Source organism: Eretmochelys imbricata, chromosome 13 (genome assembly GCF_965152235.1).
Source record: "Eretmochelys imbricata isolate rEreImb1 chromosome 13, rEreImb1.hap1, whole genome shotgun sequence".
Lineage (NCBI taxonomy): Eukaryota > Metazoa > Chordata > Testudines > Cheloniidae > Eretmochelys > Eretmochelys imbricata.
The window spans coordinates 11576500-11601995 of NC_135584.1; the positions used below are offsets into that span (position 1 = coordinate 11576500).

Here is a 25496-nt window from a genome sequence, read left to right on the forward strand (position 1 = left end):
GAAAGCATGTCATTCAAAGGACACACTTGGGCTTTCTAATTGGATCAGAGCTATAGATTGCTGGCAGTCCAAATATTAGCTAGTGTGCTACTGCACTCATTTCTCTGTGCTTCATATTAACAGAGCAAGACAACTACAGAAGTGAAAACATTTAGATTAACTTGCTTCTGACAAAGGCTACAACAAACAAACAACTTGGTGCATAATCATTGGAGGGAATTGCCAAAAATCCTAGAGAATAAAAGCCAAGTGGACATGAACATTTAACACTGTAGTATGCAAATTTTCTTCATGTTTTGAACTGTAAAATATGAAGAAACTCCCAGAAAAGGAGGCTAAACAGATTTTCAACTGGATACAAAAGTGATCTTTGTTTTAGTACTTTTTTTTAATGTTACATTCCTTTATATAACTGTTGCTGCTTCAGGAAGATGGGACTTGTTCCAGACCACAGCACCTTCAGCTTGAAATAAATCAGATTGAATGATAGGCTCGCTTTCCCTCCTCCAAATCTGGTCTTAAGGTGATGTATGATAAAATTGTAAAAATTCTAAAGGCTTAAAGCCAATGTCCTTGATGTAAATAGTTTAAAAAGGAAAAAAACACATCCCCTCCAACATCAATATAGCATCAGTTCTGCCTGCACTGTGAACAGCACATTAGATGTGTATTTGCTATCAAGAAGGCACCAAAAGAGGAAGCCCATGGAATTTAGGGCTGAACACACGTTTCATGACATGAAGCAGTCCCTCTATCCACCAAATTCTTGCTCTACTCCATCATGTGGCACCATGATAGTCCAAAAGTGTAATCACTAAATTCCCTCAGCCTTCCTATTGGAATGGAGTCCATGATTCCCGCCGCTACTTTGAGAACATTCAGAGACAAAGGGCTATAATTAGGAGTCATGAAATAATTCTGAAATAGATTTTGGGGATAGATTTTCAAAGGAGCTCAGCATTCATTTAGGCACCTCAGTAAAGTAGGCAGATTTTCAACATAGATCTTAATGGTGGGGAAAGGTACTGTTTACTGCTCTAAACAGAAATTTCTGGGTGTGAGCACTTCTGAAAAACTGGCCATTCAAGTTATGACTTTACTGCAGAGTTAACTTGGGCAACTGGCACCTATGTCTGACTAGCCAGGCTGCAAGCAGCCACACTGCAAAACCAGACTTGAATGTGTCCACTTAATTGCATCCACACTGGTGCTGCACTCACTCATGTATCTCTAGGACTTCTGGGGGACTGTCCCATGGTTCTTAGTGCTGCAGTAAGCCCCTCAGAGATTTTTCCCCATGAGTTGTGGGATGTGTGTGTACTGGGAACATGGGGTGGGGGTGAGGGGGGCTGGGGAGAGAGAAGAGAAACTGTCAAAAGCACTGGAGGACTATCAGCATGCAAGCAAGCTGTGTTCTCACTGCAAAGTGGGTGGGTCACTAGCTCAAGCATAAGCAGCATTTGGGCTTAAGCCTCTATCCCAAGGCAGGCTAGCCAGTTGGGGTCAAAAGCACCACCACATTTAGGCAAGAGTTTTGTATGGGAGAACAACGTAATAAGAACCTGAGTCAACTCTGCAGGGAAGACAAACTCTTTAGTGCCTAGATGGGAGCTACTGAAAACTGAGCTCTATTAAAAATCTGGCCTAATTCATCAAAAGATTCAGACAAATGACAAAAAAAAAACCATATTCACGGTTACTAACATTTCCAGAAAAATGAGATTATACTTCTACAGATTCTTACCCAGCAAATCTAAGTATACTCACAGAAAGTTTCCCCTCTAAATGAAATTTATTTCTAAAGCTAGGAAACTTTTTCTCTGTTCTTTAAAAACAACATGAGAAAAATGGTGAGAAAGTTATAGGAAATGGAGAATCTGTCTGTACATAATCTGACATAGGGTTGTCATGCACACTATCTAAAAGGAAGAATGTAAAGTTGAATTTGGTGGTGAAAAGTTTGGAATGTTCTGGGATCTTCTGAATTTTTTCAGCCAGTCCGAAAAAAGTTGATTTGTATTAATGCAAAACAACAGGCAACATTAACATTGCTAGATACTGCATGCAAACAAAAAAACAAACACAGTACCTCCTAGCTTGTGCCTCAGAGGTCACAAGTGTATATTACCAAGGACAGGAGGTATCTGACTTTCATATATACTTCAACATATTTTCCCACAGTTATTTTCAAACTGTTTCTGTGGCTTTCCATCCAGAAGCTATGCATGCAACCCTTCATATTTAAAGATCACAGCATTATCTCACAATTTGCCATGCTCTATTTCCTATTGAAACACCAGTGCTATATCAATCTTATCTTAAAAAGTGTCATTCTACATTGTAGCGTTTTATAATTTGTAAGATGATCATTTCAAAGAAAAAAGTGTTTGAGAATTAAGTCAAAAGAGTATGTCAACTATCTAACATTTAATAAAGGCTTGTTACCTTACAAATGCAGCACACAAATTCATGTACTGTACTATTCGGCCAATACGAGTTTGCCAAATAGTACAATACATGTGTATTCGATCACCAGTTATCATGGCAAATACGTCACCACACTGTCATTTCACTTGGATGGCTTCTATTTGTGCATCCTTTATGAAATTATTTGTATCCTAGTCAAGGCCTTTTACATGGGGGGGAGGGGGTGCGCGGGAGAGATTAGGCAAACAATCCTCACATACAGAGAGGGTATGCCTACACTTTGAGCTGGGGACATGATAGCCATCAAACTAGTGTGCTAAAAATAGTGTAGCTGTGGCAGCACAAGCGGTCGGAGGGGCTAGCCACCCCAGGATTATCTATTGTCTCAAGGCAGTTCGCTCCTTCTGGTAACTCATGTTGCTACAGCTGCATTATTTTTAGTGCATCTCCTCAAGCTGGGAATCACACCCCTGGCTCAAAGTGGACACATACCCCATACTAACATCTTTAATCACTTCTGTTCTCTAGCCCTGATTCAGCAAAGCACTTAAACACATATCTAACTTCAAAAATGGGACTACTCATGTACTTGCAGTCAGTGAACCTACATTGCAACTGGGAGGTGTTATTTCCAACTCGGGTAATACAGGAGCTAGCTCTGCTTGAGATAAAAACAGAAGTGTGACCACAGCAGCATGGGTGGCAACTTGAGTTATCCTCCCGCTAGAGTTTTATATGGACAGCCTCAACTTAAAGGGAAGAAACCGAAATAAAACATCACACTTCTATCTGAACCTTTTAAAACCTGTTACAAACAACAGTAACACCTATGATTAATTTAACTGGAAGACTAGATAAAGCCTATTTTCTCAGTTTGTTTACTATGCATTTCACAGATCTTGGAGTCAGTTACTCTTTCCCTTGCATACTCCTTTCCCTCTAAGTTTGTGTGCATCTTCTCGCAGAAATAATGGAGAAATATATATACACATTTTTAAAGAAAAATGGTTGATTTTGTGGTAAAACCACAAAAACTGACAGGAGGGCTCAGTGGCAGGTATAGCACTTGCTATTTTAATTTTTTTATCTTTTAAGATTTGATTAGATTTCAAGTTTATGTCCTTTAAGAATAAGCTTTAAAATGAAATAAGCTGAAATGTCAAGTGAGACAGCATGGTCTGGAAGAACAAGTACATGGATGGGAGTCAGGAAGTCCTGAGTTCCAATCAAAGCTCTACCACTGTCTTGCTGTCTATCCTTAGGCTACGTCTATACTACCGTGGTAGCTGGAGTCGACGTACCTTAGGTTGAATTACCGTTGAGGGGGAAGGAGGGGGGGGGGGGGAGGAAGGCAATGGGAGAAAAAAAATCTCCTGTTGACTTACCTTACTCTTCTTGTCAGGTGTAGGGTACAGGGGTCATCGGGCGGAGAGCGATCTGCAGTCGATTTGGCGGGTCTTTACTAGACCCGCTAAATTGACCACCGGTGATCTCAGAGCGTCAATCCCTGCTGTAATGTAGACCTGCCCTTAGATAGATCACTTAAGTATTTGGTCTTGTGATTAAAATCAATGGGAGTTGACACCAATTTAGACAGGAGCAGGTTTGGGCCCTTAAAATTTCTCCACTTGTAGTAGTAAGTATAATACTTACCTAATCACAGGGAATCTTGTGAAAAGGAGTGCTTTAAAAGCACTATATTCCATATTTTAATCATTATCACGTGGCCCTGTGGACACCTGTAATTAAGGAAGCATCAGCAACTTTTTAAAATCAAAGTAGTTTAGGAATGAGAAGCCAAGAGTATCTATATTATATATTTCAGAAGTATTTGGTTGAAAGCAGCCCTCCTATTCTGAATTTGAAAATTAATGTTTAAAAAAATAGGCAGATCTGTATAACTGCATCATTCACTTCTGACCTATTCACCTCTGGTTTATTCTTTTCACATCTTTGCTACCTTGCTTTCGCCTACCAATTCATGCTATGGCCAGGCAGTTCTTTTCAAAGGTAGCAAAAGTATGTACTACCACTGGAAATAGATACTTCACAAAGATCTGGTCCAGCAGCCCCAAAGCCAGCCATTAACTTACTCCCTGGGGAGTGCAGTGATGCAAAAAAACATAAAAGCAGTCAGTGTAACTAAATAACTGTAAAACAACCCTGCCAGAATAAGCACCACACTGTGGAGCTTCTATATTGGAGAAGTGATGTGCAAATGAGTGTATTGAAGCAGCTACCTATATATTTCTACTACGAGTACACTTCTCAAAGGAGCTACTGAGGCTACCTGAACCCTGATGGTCCGCAATTAGCTAATATTCACAGCACAGTCTAATGTAGCCAGTAATCCCAAAAGAAAGTCTAAGTTGAAATGTGTTTCCCTTTCATCCCGCCTGTGTAAACTACAAATAAATTTACAAGCTAGCTCTTGGGGGAAGCTGCTTTTTTTGTTGTTCGTACAGCGCCTAGCACAATGGGGTCCTAGTCCATGACTACTGCACTCGGGCACTATGTTAAGGCAAACAAATAATACCACCACAAATGGCTTAGTCCTATCTAGACCAAATGACAGTGTTTTATGCACTTCTAGAGTATGTAGCTTAGCTTACGTTTTCTAGTTTGACTTGGAGAAGAAGAGAAGGTGGTGAATTACTTGACTGAGAGGGAAGTCAGACGGTATTCTGAGACCTAATTGCAACTTGTTATCCAAAATTATACTATATTCTATACAGACAGGGTAAGGCAGTCTTGACATAAGGTTATGAATCTCTCCCACCCTTTAGGCAAATGTTATTGCTACCAAACACATTGTTTTGATGGACTGGTGAAAAAAGAGAGCAGCATGATGCTAGGGGCTCAAAGGGTGGTCCGATCAACCCCATTAATATGTTTAGAGCCCACAGGGTGATAGGTCATCTCACTAGGGGATAAATCCTGATAAGGTCCTTCAGGATTCTAGGTCCTACGGGATGAGAGAAAACTGAGTGCCTTTGAACTGGAGAGGGATTAACTTGACATGACTTGTGAGTAGACTTGTGAGTAAGGAATTTATGACCAGTCCTGATCTCTGTAATGATCAGCAGTATGCCTAGGAGTAGTCGTCGATTTGGGCCAAATGATAAACCTTTTCCATTTGGCAAAATAGATAGTCCTGGTAGAGTCCTTTCTACACTTAAGAAGATATTCTAGATTTCTGGTGAGCCACTTCTCTCTAGCGCTGAGAACTATCAGCAACCTGTAAGGAGTACGGAAGTTGGCTCTGGCCCTCCCTTTGTGACATCAGGTTCCGTTGAAGTAGTTGCTGAATAGGGGGCCAAACTGATAGATTCATCAGATCCAAGAACTAAAATTGCATTAACCTGGCTTGTGCCAGGACTGTCATTTTGCCCAAGTCTTTCTGAGTTTTCTAATTATTCCTGAGATTTAAAAAAATTGGAGGCTAAGCACATATCAGACTTGGGAGACCAGGGAACATGAATGCATCTTACAGAGGCCCTTACCCTTGATCTTGACCTCCTTTGGAGTAAAACTTGGAACACTTCCTGTTTGTAACAATGAACAACAGATCTATGGAGGACTGATCCTGACAAATATTTCTTGGATAATCCTTGACAGCATTCTTTGCTGCCATTCATGTTTGCTTATAAATTGCCTGAGGTGATCAGCCTGAACATTCTGTGGTCCTGTTAAGTGAAGACTACTTAGATTTACATTGTAACTGATACACGAGTTTCACAGATGCATAGTTTCCTGGCAAAGAGGGGTGGATCTTGCTCCTCCCTGTGGGGTTATGTAAAACATCACTGTGGTGTCATCTATCAAGACCTGAACAGATGATCCTCAGAGCTGGAAGGAACGTTATGCAAGCATGACTAATTGCTCTCAATTCCAGAGTGTTTATGTACAACTGGGCTTCTTGACAAGACAAGAACTGTGAGTCTGTAAGTGGTCCAGTTGAAACCCCATCATACTGGATTGGATGCATTTGTTATTGTTTGGATGTAATAGTGGAGAGAAGAGAACCCCTTCACAAACTTTCTCAGGACCCTTCTACCAATCTAAAATTATAGGACTCCCTGGGGGACCTACACTTTCTTCTTTAGTGATATCTGATGGGCTGATATAGGACTTCAACCACTCCTGCAGGCAGTGAAAATGAAGTCTGGTATGCTGAATTACATGAGAGCAGAAAGCTATAGGGCCTAGAAGCCCAGGGCAAGTTCTCACGGAGGTTTGATGATGTGCCTGCAGTTGACTGACTAATTCTATATTGCTGAATCTTTCCTGAAGATTCAGGCTTACCCTTGCTGGTTGAATCTAAAACTTGCTCCTATGAATTGTCTGGCACAGATAGGGCTGGGGGGATGCTCCTCCAGTGCTAGCCTCACCTGAGCTAACTCTGTAGTAAAAACATACCCATAAGTCCCAACAGATACTGCTGGCCAAATGAATTCTAACTGGAGTGCATAGGGCACATGTGCACCATCAGCGGAATACATATGAACAAGTACCCAGATTTTAAATGGGAGCTCTTTGGAAAACTCAGTCCTGTGAAAATCTGTCCTCCTCCTACCACCATGAACATCCTCAACTGCAAGGATGCTTGGTGCAATGGGAGTAGAAGAGAAGAGAATGTAATTTCTCCGTTCCCCACCCACATCTGAAGTAATCTTCAGGAAAGAGCTACTGGAAAAGCAAATAGTTACACTAACAGGCACTACCAATGTCAAAATACAGAGGAGGGAATAAGACAGGGAAAAAAATGTTTAAAAATTACATAACAATTTTTAAATTAAAAAGAGTCAACAGGGAAGAGAAGTGTATAAAAACCCAACATGATTACGAGATCCAGATGCCAAACTTGGAACGCTATTCATAGTTTAAAAATTATTCAGTTTAGATCGATTAATCATTGTCCTTCCTTCTCTGCCTGTTTTGGCACAATCTATTCTTGCCAAGAATATACCTCACCTCACAATGGGAGTGGGGGGGAGGGGAAGAAACATGACTAAGATATTGAAAGAATATTTTCAGTATATGAATGGGCATGCTCCTTTGTCACCTTCTATATCCTTAGTGTTATTAACTGTTTACTTCACAGTTGTAAAAACTGTAAAGAGTGAGGTCACACTCAAGCTTGCCAACAGAGACAGATGAGCACGTCCTTCAACACTGAAGTATTTATCAGATTTTCACTTGCTTGTACCAATCTGACTTCTTTAGAGTTTATTACATCCAAGCATTTTGTATTAAGTAATTTTAGAAGTTTTACACAAACAGAAAATAATTTGAGCAAATATTTTTTCTTGTGTCCTAAAATCTTAAAAACATGCTTTGTCTATGAACGATGAAGTAAACAAAAGGATTAACAGCACATGTGGCTGGATTTTACTTCTAGACATCTGTTTTTAAAAGGTAAGCATTATTTTAGAATTGGGTTCCAAATGAATTACATCATATTGTTAATGCATGGAACAAACATTCACTAAGTTATGCTTTATAGCAGAAGAAAGGGGAGGTGTCAGAATAATGGGAGCAGAATATAACTATTCTATTTTTCCAGTGGAACAAAAAAAACAACCCACCTCACCAGAATAAAATCTTCTTGAACAGAAGAAACCTCCCACACAACTTCAATACCCTACCTGCACTTGAAAAGAAAACGGTAATTACAGAAAACGTAGTATTTTTCATCCAAAAGTATTTAAAAAAACCTTTACAGCAAGATGAAGTAGGATGAATCTAAGACAGGGGTTCTCAGTCTTCTTTCTTCCCCCTCACAACATGCTACAAAAACTTCATGGCCCACTTGTGCCACAACAACTGTTTTTCTGCATATAAAAACCAGGACTAGCATAGGGGGTAGTAAGCAGGGTAATTGCCAGGGGCCCTGTGAAGTTAATTTGCCCACAGGTGCTAAGATCTCAACTTCCACTGGAGTTCTGGATGCTTAGGACTTAAAAATCAAGCCCTTTTAGTTTGGGGGGAGTGGTGATGTTGGGATGGAGCTCATATCCACGTCAGGTACAATGTTGATAGTAACAGCAAGGAGTCCTGTGGCACCTTAAAGACTAAACAATTTATTTGGGCATAAGCTTTCGTGGGTAAAAAACTCAATTCAGATGCTTTTTTACCCACGAAAGCATATGCCCAAATAAATCGGTTAGTCTTTAAAGTGCCACCGGACTCGTTGTTTGTGGATAGACTAACATGGCTACCCCCCCCCCCCGGATACTTGACACAATGTTGATAGTATATGCTATTTTAAAAATAAAGTTTCTAGAAGCATCAGTCCAAAAGAGAATTTGTTGTGACAAAGATTTTTTCCTATTTCTTGTAAAATTCTGTTTTGACAACTGTTCCTGCATTTCCATTTGCTATCTAATCTGTCTTTATAGTTATGTCAACTTGTTATTTGCTCCATCTTGCAGCTATTCTCCACCTCACCAACACAACTTCTACGATTTATTCGAGATGTGCCAATCCTGGGCTATGGACATGTGACTTTCAGTAGTGACCCAATGCAGTAGTTGCTAAAACATGTTTAGCCGCACTGAAATCAGTTTGTGTTCTCAGTCCTATTCCAAATACTTGGATCTCAAAACACACCACACAATCTTGTTTGATCACTTAGAGTTGACTTAAGACTGAATGGCTATGGAGAATTAAGCACACCCTTACGTGCAGAAGTAGTCCTTCCAACAAGAAAGAGAAGCACAAAGGCTGGAGAAGCCTGAAATGGCACTGCTCATGCTGCTATTTGTACACTGAAGTCAGCACAAGACTTAAAGAGCCCCAAAAATTTTATTTCAGGAGTTGTCTTCTAAAAGGCCTTAGTGGTATTAGTGTTACTCCTGGGGGAATTCTGCACCAAAAAAATCAAAATTCTGCACACAATATTTGAAAACTCTGCAAAATTCTGCACATTTTGTCAAAATACCATAATACAATCATGCCAGGAAATTATTTGGTAATTTATATCAAAATATCTGTCAGCAAAAATAGATTCCTTATAAGGCATACTACTGAACTTTGAGTCGTTCATTTAAAATTACAATACAGAACTGTATTTCCTGCACCTGTCAGAAGCAGTGCAAAGACTTAGGGGAGCCTGGGGTAACGGAGGAGCTGAGGGAGAGTGAAGGAGCCTAGGAGTGAACCTGGAGGGTGCCGAGTGTGGGAAGGAGCAGGTTTTTTAGGGGGTGAGGGGGAGAAAGGGGTGGGATTGTTAGGGAGTTGGGAAGCCTCCCTCATGCAGACCCTGGCTGACCCCAAGCCTCCCCCATTCAGTCAGGCACTTCTGCCCGTCCCTGCACCTCCCCATCCCCATGGGTCTCTGCAGCCGCCCTCCCACATCCTCAGTCACTCCACTAGCTCCTGAGCCAATGCCCCAGTCTGTTCCTCTCACTAGCCATTCAGAACTCCAGTCTGTGACACCCCCTCTCCTCCCAGCAGCCTAGTTTGCCCCACTCTGTCCTTCCCTAGCTTCGTGGGCAGGGTACTGTGATGAACTTCTACTCCTGGGGGAATTCTGCAGTACTGGGCATAGAATTCTCTCCCCTGGCTCCGAAAATACATTCTGAAACAGAAGTACTGCAGTCCCACTTTTTGCCCACCAGAGGCCGCTGTGGGCACCAGAACAGCCAGCTGCTCTGGCACCACAATGGCTTCTGGTGGGCAAAAGGCAGAACTGCAGCACTTCTTGGAAAATGTATTTTATGTGGGAAAATACAAAAGTATGCGGGACAGAGGAATTCTGCATGTCCCCAGATATGCAGAATTCCCCCAGGAGTAAATTTCATGGTTTGGTGGGCATATTTTCTTCTTATATTTGCTCTGAAGTAATTTTTTCTGGCCACGCAAGCCCCATCTACCCAGATATCTCTATTTCAGAGCAACAAGGAGTCCAGTGGCACTTTAAAGACTAACAGATTTATTTGAGCATAAGCTTTCGTGGGTAAAAACCTCACTTCTTCAGATGCCTGGAGTGAAAGTTACTGATGCAGACAAATATACTGACACACAAAGACACCTACATGCCTCCAGCTTCCATCCAGGACACATCACACGATCCATTGTCTACAGCCAAGCCTAAGATACAACCCAAATTTGCTCCAATCCCTCAGACAGAGGAAAACACCTACAAGCATGTTTAAAACTACAATACCCACCTGGGGAAGTGAGGAAACAGACTGACAGAGCAAGACGGGTACCCAGATATCACCTACTACAGGACAGGCCCACAAGGAAAACAACAGAACACCACTGGCCATCACGTACAGCCCCCAGCTAAAACCTCTCCAGCACATTATCAATGATCTACAACCTATCCTGGAAAACTATCCCTCACTCTCACAGACCTTGGGAGACAGGCCAGTCCTCGCTTACAGACAGCCCCCCAACCTGAAGCAAATACTCACCAGCAAGTACACACCACACCACGGAAACACTAACCCAGGAACCAATCCCTGTAGCAAACCTCGTTGCCTACTCTGTCCCCATATCTACTCTAGTGACACCATCAGAGGACCCAACCATATCAGCCACACCAGAGGCTCATTCACCTGCATGTCTACTAATGTTATATATGCCATCATGTGCCAGCAAAGCCCCTCTGCCATGTACATTGGCCAAACCGGACAATCCCTACAGAAAAGAATAAATTGACACGAATCAGACATCAGGAATGGTAACACACAAAAATGCCTGTGGGAGAACACTTCAATCTTCCTGGACGTTCTATAACAAATTTGAAAGTAGCTATACTTGAACAAAAAACTTCAGAAACAGACTTCAAAGAGAAACAGCAGAACTAAAATTCATTTGCAAATTTAACACCATTAATTTGGGCTTGAATAGGGACTGGGAGTGGCTGGCGCATTACAGAAGCAGCTTTGCCTCTCCTGGAATTGACACCTCCTCATCTATTGTTGGGAGTGGACTATATCCACCCAAATAGAATTGGCCCTGTCAACACTGGTTCTCCACTTGTGAGGTAACTCCCTTCTCTTTATGTGTCAGTATATTTATGTCTGCATCTGTAACTTTCACTCCATGCATCTGAAGAAGTGAGGTTTTCACCCACGAAAGCTTATGCTCAAATAAATCCGTTAGTCTTTAAGGTGCCACCGGACTCCTTGTTGTTTTTGTGGATACAGACTAACACGGCTACCCCCCGATATTTCAGAACACTGAATGTATTTAATATTGGGGGGAGGGAGGAAGAGTAGCAGTTACTATGAACATTAAATGGACAAAGGTTACAGCAACATGGTAATTTAAAGAAATGTGCATTATCATTCTGCTATAACCCTTGACTATTTATACATAAAGACCCTATCAAATGTGTGGCCACTGTAACCAACAGCATCATCATTAACATGATGGCTTTAGAATAAATGGAGAATAATTTTCTTCTCATTATCTAGTTCTAATGTATTCATTTTCTATATACAAGTCAAACTGTATGTGTTCATATATATTATACATGTAATTTATATCTACAAAGGTTGTTACTGAATTGGAAGAGATTCAAAGATGCAATTTATGTATAATTTTAAGTACCTGAATAAAAATAACAGTGGATGTAAAATTAAAGGTTTCAGGATATACACAGACTGGCTGCACATCGAGGAGGTTATAAAATAAACTTCTGCTATTAATATATTCAGGACCTAAAAATGGAGATCAAACCTGTTCTCTGCAAGCAGTGGAAGCTATGGCTCTGCTGTTGAACTCTTAGAGAGCTGGATTATTAGTGATGTTTTCAGGATATGATGGAAAACACAAAAACAGCATTTAGGAGTGATCAGAGAGCCTAATGGAGGCAGAGAAAAACCTACAATTATTTTTCAGAGGAATCACAGCACAAAATTCAAGACAGTGAGGTGGAAAGCATTCTGTAGTCCTTATATGAAAGGAACTCCCATAGAGGTAATTTGAATTTCTGCACGAGTCAGGAGTGCAGAATTAGGTCTGCAGTGATCAGAATCTAATTTAGTTTGTAATTGGTACAGTAAGTGCAGGTACCTATAGCCTCACCATGGTTATAAAATTAAAGCTTTTCTCCCAATATAATTAAAGTTAATCAATTGTTTGTGCACAAGCTCTCTTACTTTATTGCTTCTTATGCCCACAACTGGGCATAGATGGGCGTGTAAAACAGAGAAAATAAGGCATGCTCAACTTTAGCAGAACAAACATTTGGAAAAAATGATATAAAGTCACATGGTATAAATAAGAAGCAAAAAGACATTTTATAAAGCCTTCATTTTCCTTGCTTGTGTAGCCAGTTAATATGACCCTGGGATAATCACGCTTTCAGTGAGCTCAAGTGACTCGCACTAGGTCTTAAAACTATTTGCAGAAGACAAGATTTCCCTCCATTGTAGGGAGAACCAGGGATCAGAATCTTACAAATTGCATTGTAAATAACTGTTGGATTACCAGGCATGCAAGCATATACCTCTCCTTCCCTAATTCCCTACCTCCTACTGTGGAAACTGAAGAATGCAAGATAAAATTGTTCAGAAACACAGCATCTTTAATCCATAGCACCATGGTAAGAGGGACTTTGTTTACAGCTCAAAGAAGAGCTATGGCATTTAGTAAAGAGATTATTTTCATAGAGTTACTATAATATGAGAAGGCACTGCAGGAAGCACCAGAGCCAGTTTTTGAAATATCAGAAAAGGTGTTTGGAGAAAGCAATATTTTGACATAATCGATGGCAGGAGAAGCTTACTCAGCTTTGTATGGTGGAGCATGATTTTTTGTTCGCATAAAACCTCAGTCACTTCTTTATTATCCAGTCTTAAACATATTTTTAATTAAACATGGAAGTAGTCATGCTCGGTCACACAGAGAGAACATTTTGAGTGGCAGCAAAAGCAAGACAGCTGTTGCAGATTTATTACATAAACCCCTTTCTATAAAAGGCTGCCTAACAGGCCAAGTTTTCAAACTCAACAATTAATCCAGTCACATTAGGAAAGAAAATCCTGTGTCCCTTATGCACACAAGAAATTTCCACCTTGGCATGTAAAGCAGTGGCTTATAATAGATTTGTACATTGAACAAATATTGAGGGGGGAAAACAACAACAACAACGCTATAGAGCCTTATTTTAAGCCTTGCCCTTAAGGTGGATAATTGTGCTTATGTACTGATGCACATATGCAGAAGCACAAGCTCTCTTCTGTCACTGGCACTCAGTGGAGAGAGATGAAGGAAAAAGGTCTCAGAGAAGTGGTTCTAGCAATGAGAATTGTCTGCAGTGCTGGAGTTCATTCTTCACTAAAAAAGAAAGGCCTAATACAGAGGTCCTTAATCTAGCAAAATGCCCATTTACGTCAATGGGAGTTGTGCTTAATTAGAGACAATGGAATCTGGCTTAAAGTATGGGTTAGGGGAGTTTCTCTATGAAGCATCCTGTTTCTCTATAAATAACAGATGACATTCCTGGCCAACAGTTATGAGACAAAAAAACTGTTTAAAACCTTATCCAATAAGGCTTTCAAAAACAACCAACTGCATTGACAAAAAAGTAAAAAAAAGGGCTTTGTTATTGTACTAACTGGCCAGGTTCTTTCAATACTTGTGTTTTCAACCTGCAGTGAACTAATAAGACTGATATGGTAATGAGATATTAGAAAATGAGTGTTACAGTAAGATGTGGACATAATTAGCAAGGCTCATTTGATTCCGCATTGTCTCCAGCTTGGCAAAAAGCTACATTTAGAGGAAATACTACCAGCCCCCGTAAACCAAAAAAACCCCCCAAACAAATATGAGATCAACCTGCATATTACCTAGTTTTCTGCAAAATTAAATTGACACTTAAAATACTCATTAGACTTGACTGAAGCAATGCCTACATCTTTTTAAAATGGTTATTAAGAGATGTACTTTCCATTGCAGTCTTCCATGAGATTACAGGCGCCTCAAATGAAGAGAAACTCAGCAGACCAATATTACATCTTCAGTTATTCAAGCAAGTGTTTACACTAAGTTTTATTACCATTAAAATGATAATTTGGAGCAAAATTCTGCACGGAGTGTAAAAGTAGAATTTCGCTTTATATTCTTATGTAAACAATCAATTTATATGAATCAAGAGTTTACATGACCACCATTGATGCGTCTAATTCATACAGCTGCAAAGTGAAACAGAAATGCACTGATTTACATAGGAACAAACTACTTTGCAACTAGAAGGCCTAAAATTACTATTTAAAAAAACCAACAGATTCTGAAGAATTCAACATAATCCAAAGAACTATGATAATTTTGTGCACAAATATTTAGAATGCCCCTACTTACGATCCCCTTTGATTAATGGTTCTGAGTATGAAATCTAACATTTTATCAGTGTTTAGATGAGATAGTGATTGCAAGATTTAGCCCTATGAAAACAAAATTCCTATTGAGGTTAGTGGGACTTCTGCCTTATGGAGGGCTGCACAATTTAATCTATAGTAACTGAGAAGGCAAATTAACCAAGTTAGACCAATCCATTTTCGGACTTTTACAAGCACTTCAGTTTAAATACTAATGCCCTTTGACAAACTAGGTACAGCAAGTTTGCCCGATTCACAGTTTTTGTACCAGTGTAACTACTTTGGTTAGGAAAGTGAGTTCCCAACCCCCACATAATTACACCAGTACAACCACCCCTAGAGCAGATGCACTAAAATTAGTATAAAGGTGCTGTATACGACTAACTTTTTCCCCTTCCCATAAGGGAAATATTTCAGCAGCAGTTCCTAAGGAACCGCACAGTACAGCCTGATTCTACGGTCCAAAAAGAAAAGGAGTACTAGTGGCACCTTAGAGACTAACCAATTTATTTGAGCATAAGCTTTCGTGAGCTACAGCTCACTTCATCGGATGCATTCAGTGGAAAATACAGCGAGGAGATTTATATACACACAGAACATGAAAAAATGGGTGTTATCATACACACTGTAAGGAGAGTGATCACTTAAGATGAGCTATTACCAGCAGGAGAGCCATTTCCAGCAGTTAACAGGTCCTTAACACAAGCCATAATGGCTTAGTTTTCAAGTAGGCAATGAAAACAGACCCTGGTTAATTTTCAAAATAGTCTAGGGGATTTATCATAGAATCACAAAATCATAGAACATCAGGGTTGGAAGGGACCTCAGGAGGTCATCTAGTCCAACCCCCTGCTCAAAGCAGGGCCGATCCCCAATTAAATCATCCCAGCCAGGGTTTTGTCAAGCCTGACCTTAAAAACTTCTAAGGAAAGAGATTCCACCACCTCCCTAGGTAACGCATTCCAGTGTTTCACCACCCTCCTAGTGAAAAAGTTTTTCCTAATATCCTATATCTAAATCTCCCCCACTGCAACTTGAGACCATTACTCCTTGTCCTGTCATCTGCTACCACTGAGAACGGTCTAGAGCCATCCTCTTTGGAACCCCCTTTCAGATAGATGAAAGCAGCTATCAAATCCCCCCTCATTCTTCTCTTCCATAGACTAAACATCCCCAGTTCCCTCAGCCTCTCCTCATAACTCATGTGTTCCAGTCCCCTAATCATTTTTGTTGCTCTCCGCTGGACGCTTTCCAATTTTTCCACATCCTTCTTGTAGTGTGGGGCCCAAAACTGGACACAGTACTCCAGATGAGGCCTCACAAGTGTCAAATAGAGGGGAACGATCACGTACCTCGATCTGCTGGCAATGCCCCTACTTATACATCCCAAAATGCCACTGGCCTTCTTGGCAACAAGGGCACACTGTTGACTCATATCCAGCTTCTCGTCCACTGTAACCCCTAGGTCCTTTTCTGCAGAACAGATTTAGATATATCCTCCATTAAAATTAATAGAAGATGTGGCTACATCTCTTAGACTGCTTTGAAAAACAACTCATAAGCCAATTTTAGATCATGGAGTCATACAAAAGATACAGCAAGAGACAGTTGACTCAAAAATGGTAAAACTGTGATAACTAGACTATATATCTACACACACTCAACCTCACCTATGGAGTTGCTACTAACACATCCATAACCATAATATATGAAACAGATATAGACTTAAAAAAATTCACACTTTCAAAAGATGAAAAGTTGAAGGAATCCTTTTGGGGGATATAAAGATTGCCATGAACTATAACTTACTGTATCTTCAGTGTTTCTTTTAAAGTGATGCTAAGTTTCCATAAAGTTACAACTGATGAAAAGTGATCGGTTAATTATAAAGATAATACTAATGATGCACTTAAAATCAGTATAATTCAAGGAGGTACACAGCATGCCTGCTCTACTGTAAAGAACATTTAGCATAGAATAAGTTATTGATTTTAGTAGCATTGCAAAAAGAGCTACTGTAACAAACTGCCAATATTTAAGTGTTGCTAGGAAAATGATTCATTTTTTTTCATATTTGGGTTGTGTGTTGAGATTTGTATAAATTTAGGAAATTTAGCTGTTCTTTAGATACTGTATTAGGTTTTTTAATAATCAAAAGCAAATGAGCAGGAATAAATTAATGTTTTGCTGAGAGAGTACAAAACCACTTACTTTAATTATGTAACTGATTGTTAATCAAAGTGAAATGTGAACTGATAAGTTTTCCAACAGAGTAGTGGATAGCTATTCATACAGTAGTATTCAAATAGATGGGAGTAGAGAAATCCTAGTACAGACTGCCATTATGCATGAATCCAGAAAGGTTCATGGTTTCTAAGAGTTTAAAGAAAGCACTGTATGCTTTTTCAGTTTTGTTCTTTATTCATATCTAAAGGGCAATTTTAAGAAGTTTTTTTTAAATGATTTCTGTGTACACAGATCAGCACCCATTCTAGTGACAACACAGGAAATCTCCATTTAGCCACAACACAGATACAACATTTTGGAAATTTGCATTGTTCTTACCTAAGAACCCTTACCAACAGCATGCTTAGAACTTGGGAGTATAGAAGCCACATGTAGAGGAGACAGGATAGTTTAATCTCCATGACCTATTCAGTCCTTAGCCTCTCTGCTGAGACTGATAGCGAGAGAGTCAATTATGCTGATGAGCTGCTTGGAGTAGACAAAGATTACCACAAGCAACTGGACTAAGAACCCTAGTTCACGAACTACCCTAAGCATCAGACATCCACTTTCAGATTTAAGGGATTTAGGGTAAGTCTGAACTAATGACAGATGATAGCTTGCAAAAAACACTACCAAGCCTCAAGCCAATGCCAAAGTAGTGTTTATGATTAAACAGGAAAAGTAAAGTGTACACCTCATTCCAGGGTTATTTTTCTGCTCTTTTCAGAAAATGAAGTTACATGGAGTCGTAAAACATATATGCAGAAGCAGGTGCTTGTGCACTGGGAACAGGAAACAGCATTTCCAACTGGAAGTAATTCTTATTGGTCTGTCTTCCAAGTTGTTAAATTCATGCATTTGGCAGTATTCCTATTTCCCAACTGGGGAGCACCACAGCACACTGCTGATTCACAACTCAGGGCCTACCTGTGGCTAGCCTCTAAGAAAGCTGATGCAAGATCTCATCTGCTCAATCCAGGCCATTTCATTTTAGTAACTTCTCTGACTACTGTATTAAAGAACACTTCCTTACATCTTCCCAACCTGGGCAGGAAGCAACAGCATTACAATTATATTTAAAATAAGCTAAGTCCTAAAATGGTTACTCCCTAATGAAATTGTACTTGCTGGCATTAACAGACCAATCATGTCTCTAAAACTAGTTTTCAATAAGGTGTCTATACAATTTTAATTTTGTCCCCTTGGGGATCCATACTGTACACTCAATGAGGCAGGAGTCCTGTGGAAAAAACAGTATGATCATGTAATTAAAAACTATCAAAATGTTTCAAGTGCTTGACTTTGTAATCTAAATAATATTCTTTTAAACAGTTTTTACATTTAATTTCCTAGTTTTTACAAGGAAATTGTGTGTGTGTATATATACACACACACACAATTCGAACAGTTCTCTCCATCGTACATCATTACCGTTTGAACCCTGAACCTTCAGCAAAAATGTCTACCACTTGAGCTACAGGACTAACTACATTGGCCAGCAACAGCAGAAGGCAGTTAACAAGGGGTTGGGAGCAGGGCAGCCTGACTGGCTCTTTCACCACATGGGGTTCAGGCTCCTATTCCAAATGATGCTAGGGCTGGGGGAGGTGGAGGGAATGGTTTGCTGTAGCCATATGCTGGGTTGGGAGCGGAGAACCTGGTCTTGCTCTCGCTCTCCTTCTTCCCTCTCTAGCTAAGTTTCCAGCTTAGTATGTGGTTAGTCCATTGATGTTGCCTTGGTAGTGGAGGGTGCTTGGCTATAGAAGGTTCACATTCACTTATTTTGACAGCCTGCCATAGCAAGTGAGGGAAAAAGAATGGTGATTTTTTCAAACAGATTAGATTTTAACAACACCTGAACAGCATGCCCTGGTACAAATAAAAGACCTAATGCCACAGCTGAATTTCAAAGGTGTGCTGCAAACAATGGAGGTGTAAGAGATTTTCAAAAATGGCATAAAAAAATCTATTACAATGGACAACGTTAGGTAACCTGAAAATGAGGAATTGGCAGCAACCCCTCTCTTGTCTATCCCAAGGAAGACTCTCTCAACATTATACTACAGCTCAGCATGCTCTCCACCTCTGGATATATTCTTCAAGGTGGTAACCATCTTTCTAGTCTTCCAAAGTAACAGAACGGTATAATAATTTTAGAGTTGGAGACTTCACTACTGTTTTCAACTCTGAACTGGCTCCATGCATCTGAAGAAGTGGGTTTTTTACCCACGAAAGCTTATGCCCAAATAAATCTGTTAGGCTTTAAGGTGCCACCAGACTCCTTATTTCAGTGCTGAGATCTTTATACCGCCCATATCCAACATATGCATTATGAAACTTAGATCACAATCCTTCTTCACTGACGTCACTAGTGTCTACAAAGTTCTCCGAGATCTTCCAGGGAAGAACACCATGGCAGCACACAATGATATAAAGGAATGGAGTATCTTCTGCTATTGATATCTCTCAGCAATTCTTATCTACTAATATGATACAAAATATCCCTTCTAAAATAAAGGTACCTAGCTGAAAAATGAAATGTCTGACATATTCATATGTCACACATAATTAAAAAAAAAGGTCACATAAGCACAACCCAGAGCAGAATAAACTTCCTGATTACTTAAAATATGACTTTTCTGAACAAATCTGTGGTATTTTCCCCAGGGAAACTGGCTAAAAATTACTAATAATTGAATCTTTGCATACCAAAGATGCATTATGATAAATCTTGTTCTAGTGTAGATGTTTAAGCACAAGTTTAAATCAAGTCATTTAATATCTGAAAATTGTCACTTGACATTTACATGGTATGTTTCCTCTTATCATAATGCTACAGTATATCAAAGCGTAGAAATAAATCACTGTCCTTTACACATTACTATTCCTGTCATATGGCTGTAAAATAAATAAAATCTAGTGAGTAGTTGACAATTTCACTGATGCTAACAGTTTAGTCCTGAATCTTGAAGCTGTGCATTATTTGATCAACAACTGGTCATCTCTCTATCCCAGCAGATCTTGGGAGTTGTTAAAACTGATTGTGTTTTGTGAAAGAGAAACAATGTACAACTCCAGCCCCCCAACAAATAATGATTATGTTTCAGTCACAACTGAATGCTGATTAAAGGTCAGTACTTTTGTCCATCACACATTCGATGCTGATTTTTAAATCTGATGGAAATAATTTTGGAAGGGAAATTACTGGCTAAATTTTTATTTTTATATTACTATATTATACTGCAATAGTTTGCTTCTAAATTTTGTTTAACTCATTGTTGCCTTGGCAACATGCAATTATCTTAATTTGCAACAAAATAAAAACATTCACTCCATACCATATTTATTACTATGTTTTTGTTCTTTTTAATAACTGTTTACCATATTATTTTTGAGATATTTATTAATGACCAAGTTAACAAATATATAGGGATGTTGCGAATTTATCAATGTTCATATGTAACCTAAGTAGATTGTGTTACAACTTGATGGACTGGACTGTTGTAACATCATAATTTAAGAGCAAATAAAGTTAATCTGTTCACAGGAGGTTCTTCGTTAAAATAAAATCCTGAACATATTATTAGGAATGTGTTTATTTTAGAAGTTTATAAAATAAAGAAAAAAAATATTACCAGATTCAAGGCCAGAAATCCCAGATTTTCTTTCATACACAAACTGAAATCCATTCCACATGTTCCAGGGCCCTGTATGGTCCAGCTACATGTAATTCTGACAGCTTTCAGATGGCTGTAAAGCTGCTCCAGGAAGTAGGAGCCACAAAACCATTCACTTATGCCAAGTGGTGGCTTCTATCTCAGCGTAAAATATTTTTATTCTTCTTTGACTACACCTCTAAAAATCACAGCAGCCAGAGCTAGTAATTAAGACCACAATCAGATTATTTAATCCATAGGAGTATGTCAGGATACAGCTCACATAAAAGACGCCATATATATAAAGTCATACTGAATTACACCCACCATGAGACAAACTCAAGGCAGAGAGCAATCATACACAGAAGAAAAAAGGCAGAAGGGTTGTTTCTCATCCTGTCCTAATGATACCACCGAGGCGACATGGAAGGTCAGATTATTTCAGTGTAGGGCTTCTCTGGAGTGGGCGGGGGAAGATGAGAAATCTGAAGCTGGAGTCTTCTGACTACACAACACCACACGATTGTGTGTGTCACACACACACGCTACAAGACACCCCCTCCTTCCCAGGAAACACCCCAGAAAAAGACAAGAAACATTTCACACCCCTTCCCCACTCTTTGTGGTCCCTCGCAATTTTCAGGGCTCTCGGCATGCCTGGTGCCGGGGGATTGGGGCGAGGCCGGAGCAGAGCCCCGGGGGTCCAGACCTAGGGGCGGACGGAAGCACCCAGCGCCCCCACGCAGACCCCCGGGGGCACCGGCCGCCTGCCCCCCCAAGGGAGCGGTGGGAGGCCCGCAGAGCGGCGGGGATGCGGGCCAGGGCCCGCAAAGGACATTTGAGCCGCTGGAGCCGAGCGCCAGCCCCCGGAAAATGGCTGCCGCTGGAGCCCAGCCCTAGGCAGCGGCCGCCGAGGGAGCGCCGGGCCCCGCGGCCGCTCCTCACCTTTGAATTTCAGCTCGTGCTGCGGTTCGAGACTCAGGACCTGCTCCACTTTCGCCATGTTCCTCGGCGGCGGCACCGGGAGGGGGGTGGGGACAGCGGGGACGCGCCCGGCGGGCTTAATAACCCCCGAGCCGCGGGTGACCGGCGGGCGGGAGGGGAGCGGCAGCGGCGCCTCTAGACGGGGTGGGGGCGTCAGGCGGCGGCTGCGCGGCGAGGAGGCTCCGGGCTCGCACACGCTCCCCTCACAGGGTCCCGGGGCGGGGAAGGGGGCGGGGATAATGCAGCACGGAGGGGCCCAGAGAGAGGCTACCGCTGACGTCGCCCTCCAGCCGCCGCCACAGCGAACAGCCCCTGCGCGCGGCGCCGAGCGGCCCGGCGGACCAGGGCGCAGCGCGCGGGGCTGGGAGGGGAGCGCGCAAGCGAGGCAGGGGCCAAGGTGCAGCACGGAGGGCGCGAGGCAGGGCAAGGGCGGGGCGAGGGGAGGGGAGCGCGCGGAGCGGGGCGGGGCGAGGGGAGGGAGCGCGCTAGGCAGGGCCAGCCGGGGCACAGCGCTCAGTGTGGGGGAGGGGAGCGCGCAGGGCAGGGCCAGGGCGCAGCAGCTGGGCGCAAGGAGAGGGAGCGATTAAGGCTGGGCCAGGGCACACTGCACGGAGGGAGAAGCCAGGGCTGGATTAACTCTCCTGCGGGTACTGGGCTATTAGGCTATTTGCGGGGCCCCTGTATACAAGTCTTTTCCCTAATTTAAAACAAAATGATCCCATCGAGGCTATTAACGCTATACTGAACTTGCCTTTTCATTAGCATAGAGCTGTTCTGTGGTTCTATTTCAGTCTTAAAACATGTAGAATATAGTTAATTCAAAATAGCCTACTTCTTACCTTAGGACAGCTGTCATAGTCGTTTCTTTCTGGGAGGGCATTTGGGTGCAGGAGGGGGCTCCAGGCTGGGGCAGAGTGTTGGGGTGCAGGAGAGGGTGATGGGTGCGGGCTCTGGGAGGGTGTTTGGGTGCAGGAGGGGATTCTGACCTGGGGTGGGGGTGCAAGAGAGGGTGATGGGTGCCGGCTCTGGGAGGGTGTTTGGGTGCAGGAGGGGATTCTGACCTGGGGTGGGGGTGCAAGAGAGGGTGATGGGTGCCGGCTCTGGGAGGGTGTTTGGGTGCAGGAGGGGATTCTGACCTGGGGTGGGGGTGCAAGAGAGGGTGATGGGTGCCGGCTCTGGGAGGGTGTTTGGGTGCAGGAGGGGATTCTGACCTGGGGTGGGGGTGCAAGAGAGGGTGATGGGTGCCGGCTCTGGGAGGGTGTTTGGGTGCAGGATGGGATTCTGACCTGGGGTGGGAGTGCAGGAGGGGGCATGGGCTCTGGGAGGGTGTTTGGGTGCAGGAGGGGATTCTGACCTGGGGTGGGGGTGCGGGTTCTGGGAGGGAGTTTGGGTGCAGGAGGGGATTCTGACCTGGGGTGGGGGTGCAAGAGAGGGTGATGGGTGCGGGCTCTGGGAGGCTGTTTGGGTGCAGGAGGGGATTCTGACCTGGGGTGGGAGTGCAGGAGGGGGCATGGGCTCTGGGAGGGCGTTTGGGTGCAGGAGGGGATTCTGACCTGGGGTGGGGTGCGGGTTCTGGGAGGGTGTTTGGGTGCAGGAGGGGATTCTGACCTGGGGTGGGGGTGCAGGAGAGGGTGATGGGTGCGGGCTCTGGGAGGGTGTTTGGGTGCAGAAGGGGATTCTGACCTGGGGTGGGGGTGCGGGTTCTGGGAGGGCGTTTGGGTGCAGGAGGGGATTCTGACCTGGGGCAGAGGGTTGTGGTGCAGGAGGGAGTGCAAGGTGCAGGCTCCAGCCGGGAAGTGCTTAGCACCAGTGGCTCCTGGCTGGCGGTGCAGCAGGGCTCAGACAGGCTACCTGCCTGCCTACCATAGCCACAAGCCGTTCCTGGAAGCGGCCAGCTGCTGGCACATTTCTGTGCGCCCCTGGGCAGAGGGCGACAGCATGTTTCCATGCTCTGCCTGTGCCTGCAAGTGCTGCCCCTGAAGCTCCCATTGGCTGGGCCAGTGCTGGGGACAGGGCAGTGCATGGAGCCTCCCGCCCTCTTCCCCGACCCGCCAGGGGCCGCAGAGATGTACCAGCAGCTGGCTGCTTCCGGGAGTGGCGTGGGGCCATGGCATGCAGGCAGCCTGCATGAGCCCTGCTGCACTGCTGGACTTCTAGCAGCCCGGAGATCGCGATTGACTGGCAGAGGCTCCAGGATCGACCAGTCGATCACAATCAATGGGTTGCTAACCACTGAATGGTATATAATTATGGATTTATTTTTGTGGGGGCCCCCTCTTAGCCCGAGGCTGCAGCCCCTAAAGCCCCTGTGTTAATCCGGCCCTGGAGAAGGGGAGTGCGTAAGGCAGGGCCAGGTCAGCTCCACACTGAGCAGGGTGGGAGCGGGAGGGAAGGAGAGTGCAAGGCCAGAGCAGAACGTGCACCAGACTGAGTGCATTGCTTGGGAGGAGCAATTTGTGAAGGCAACAGGTGATTTTGGTGGGCCCAGGACTGGATTCTGCCACCCTTACTCCTGTAGCTCTCTCTGCAAGCAGCCCCATGTATTTAAATTGAAGAACTACTTGGAAAGTACTACTTAGTAGCAGTAAGGGTGCCAAATTCTGGTCTTGAGAGCACTGGCCAGTAGCTGGTCTTGTCTGGTTGTGGGATTGGGATGGTGCAGACCACAAAATGTGCATGCTGGGCTGACTGCTAAGCCAGGGCGCAGCATGTGCCGGATGGTTATAGAGCCTGGGAATAATAGGGATATGATGCAGTAGTAGAGATACATAGTTTAAGGTGGTATTTAGGTAGGTGCATAATTTAACAATCTGGGAGCAGTATGGAATAGGCTAGACTTGCATCCTGGGAATATCACGACCAGGATGGGTTCAGTCTGGGTGAAACAGGTGCTGGACTTGACGTATACCTTGAGAATAGTCTGCAGGGGACAGTCTGTGGGAACTGTGCAGAGCTAGAACTTGGCCAGGGATAATGTGAAATGCCAGAGTATACCACACAGCAGGTTGGGTGCAGAGCCTAGGTAAAGCATGCAGCAGGCTAAGTGCACAATCTTTGAATAGTCCGTGCAGAACTTGGGTGCAGCCTGAAGCAGATAGGGATAGACTGGTTAGATACAAGAACCAGTCTTTAACATGGCCAAGAGTATTTATTCTGAATTGTAAGATGTTCACTTGCCTCTACAAATAGCTCAAAACAATGTAGTATTAAAGAGGAAAAGGCCCAGCAAATAACAAGCAATACTTAAATGACGTATGACAAAGTGTTGAAAATGCAATTTAGACTCTCCATTCTTTCCCGTAGTACTGAGATGAGAAAAAGTACCGTATTTACCTCCATCATCTCATGGCAGCTTTATTTCATCCTGTTTGTTTAGAACCTGATTCTGTAGACCAGAGCTGCAGAAACACTTTTATTTATGCAGTGAGTTCGCTGAGTATGGTAGATGATGAAGAGCAATGAAAGGTTCTTGTTTACAGGTGGAGGTGGTATCAAAATGATAAATTGCAGAACCACGGTGATAAATGAATCATGCGCCTTTGACCACCTCCTCTGTACTTTTGCGCCCTGTAATCTGTGTCCCTAGGATTTAGTCAAATATTCCATTCTCCTGAACAGCTTTAAATAATAATAATTAAAAAACCATCAATGGGATAAAGAAACGATTCCATCTTCTGACTCTAAATGTGGAATTTTGAGTCTGCAAAATTACCCCAGTCCAAGGCATTAAAGATATCTGTTAATAACTTTTCTGTACATAACATCATGAGTTCAAAGTCTGATGTCTCATGACTCTGTAAATCTGGAGATTGGATTTTTAGACCACAGAAAAGGGGAAATTCTGATTTTCCAATGGAGC

At 42.7% G+C, this 25496-nt stretch overlaps 1 protein-coding gene across 2 annotated transcripts in view; it reads right to left on the bottom strand.

Moving 5' to 3' along the window:
- The window catches only part of VAPB (VAMP associated protein B and C), a 52296-nt gene extending 30243 nt beyond the window's left edge, over positions 1 to 22053 (bottom strand). Inside the window, exon 1 of one of the 2 annotated variants that reach the window (XM_077832558.1) lies at positions 21599 to 22053. In XM_077832558.1, coding sequence (XP_077688684.1) covers positions 21599 to 21656 — 58 coding nt within the window. In that variant the 5' untranslated portion in view covers positions 21657 to 22053. The remainder of the gene's footprint in view (positions 1 to 21598) is intronic. The other variant, XM_077832557.1, reaches the window with a different exon arrangement.
- Positions 22054 to 25496: the final 3443 nt, after the last annotated feature.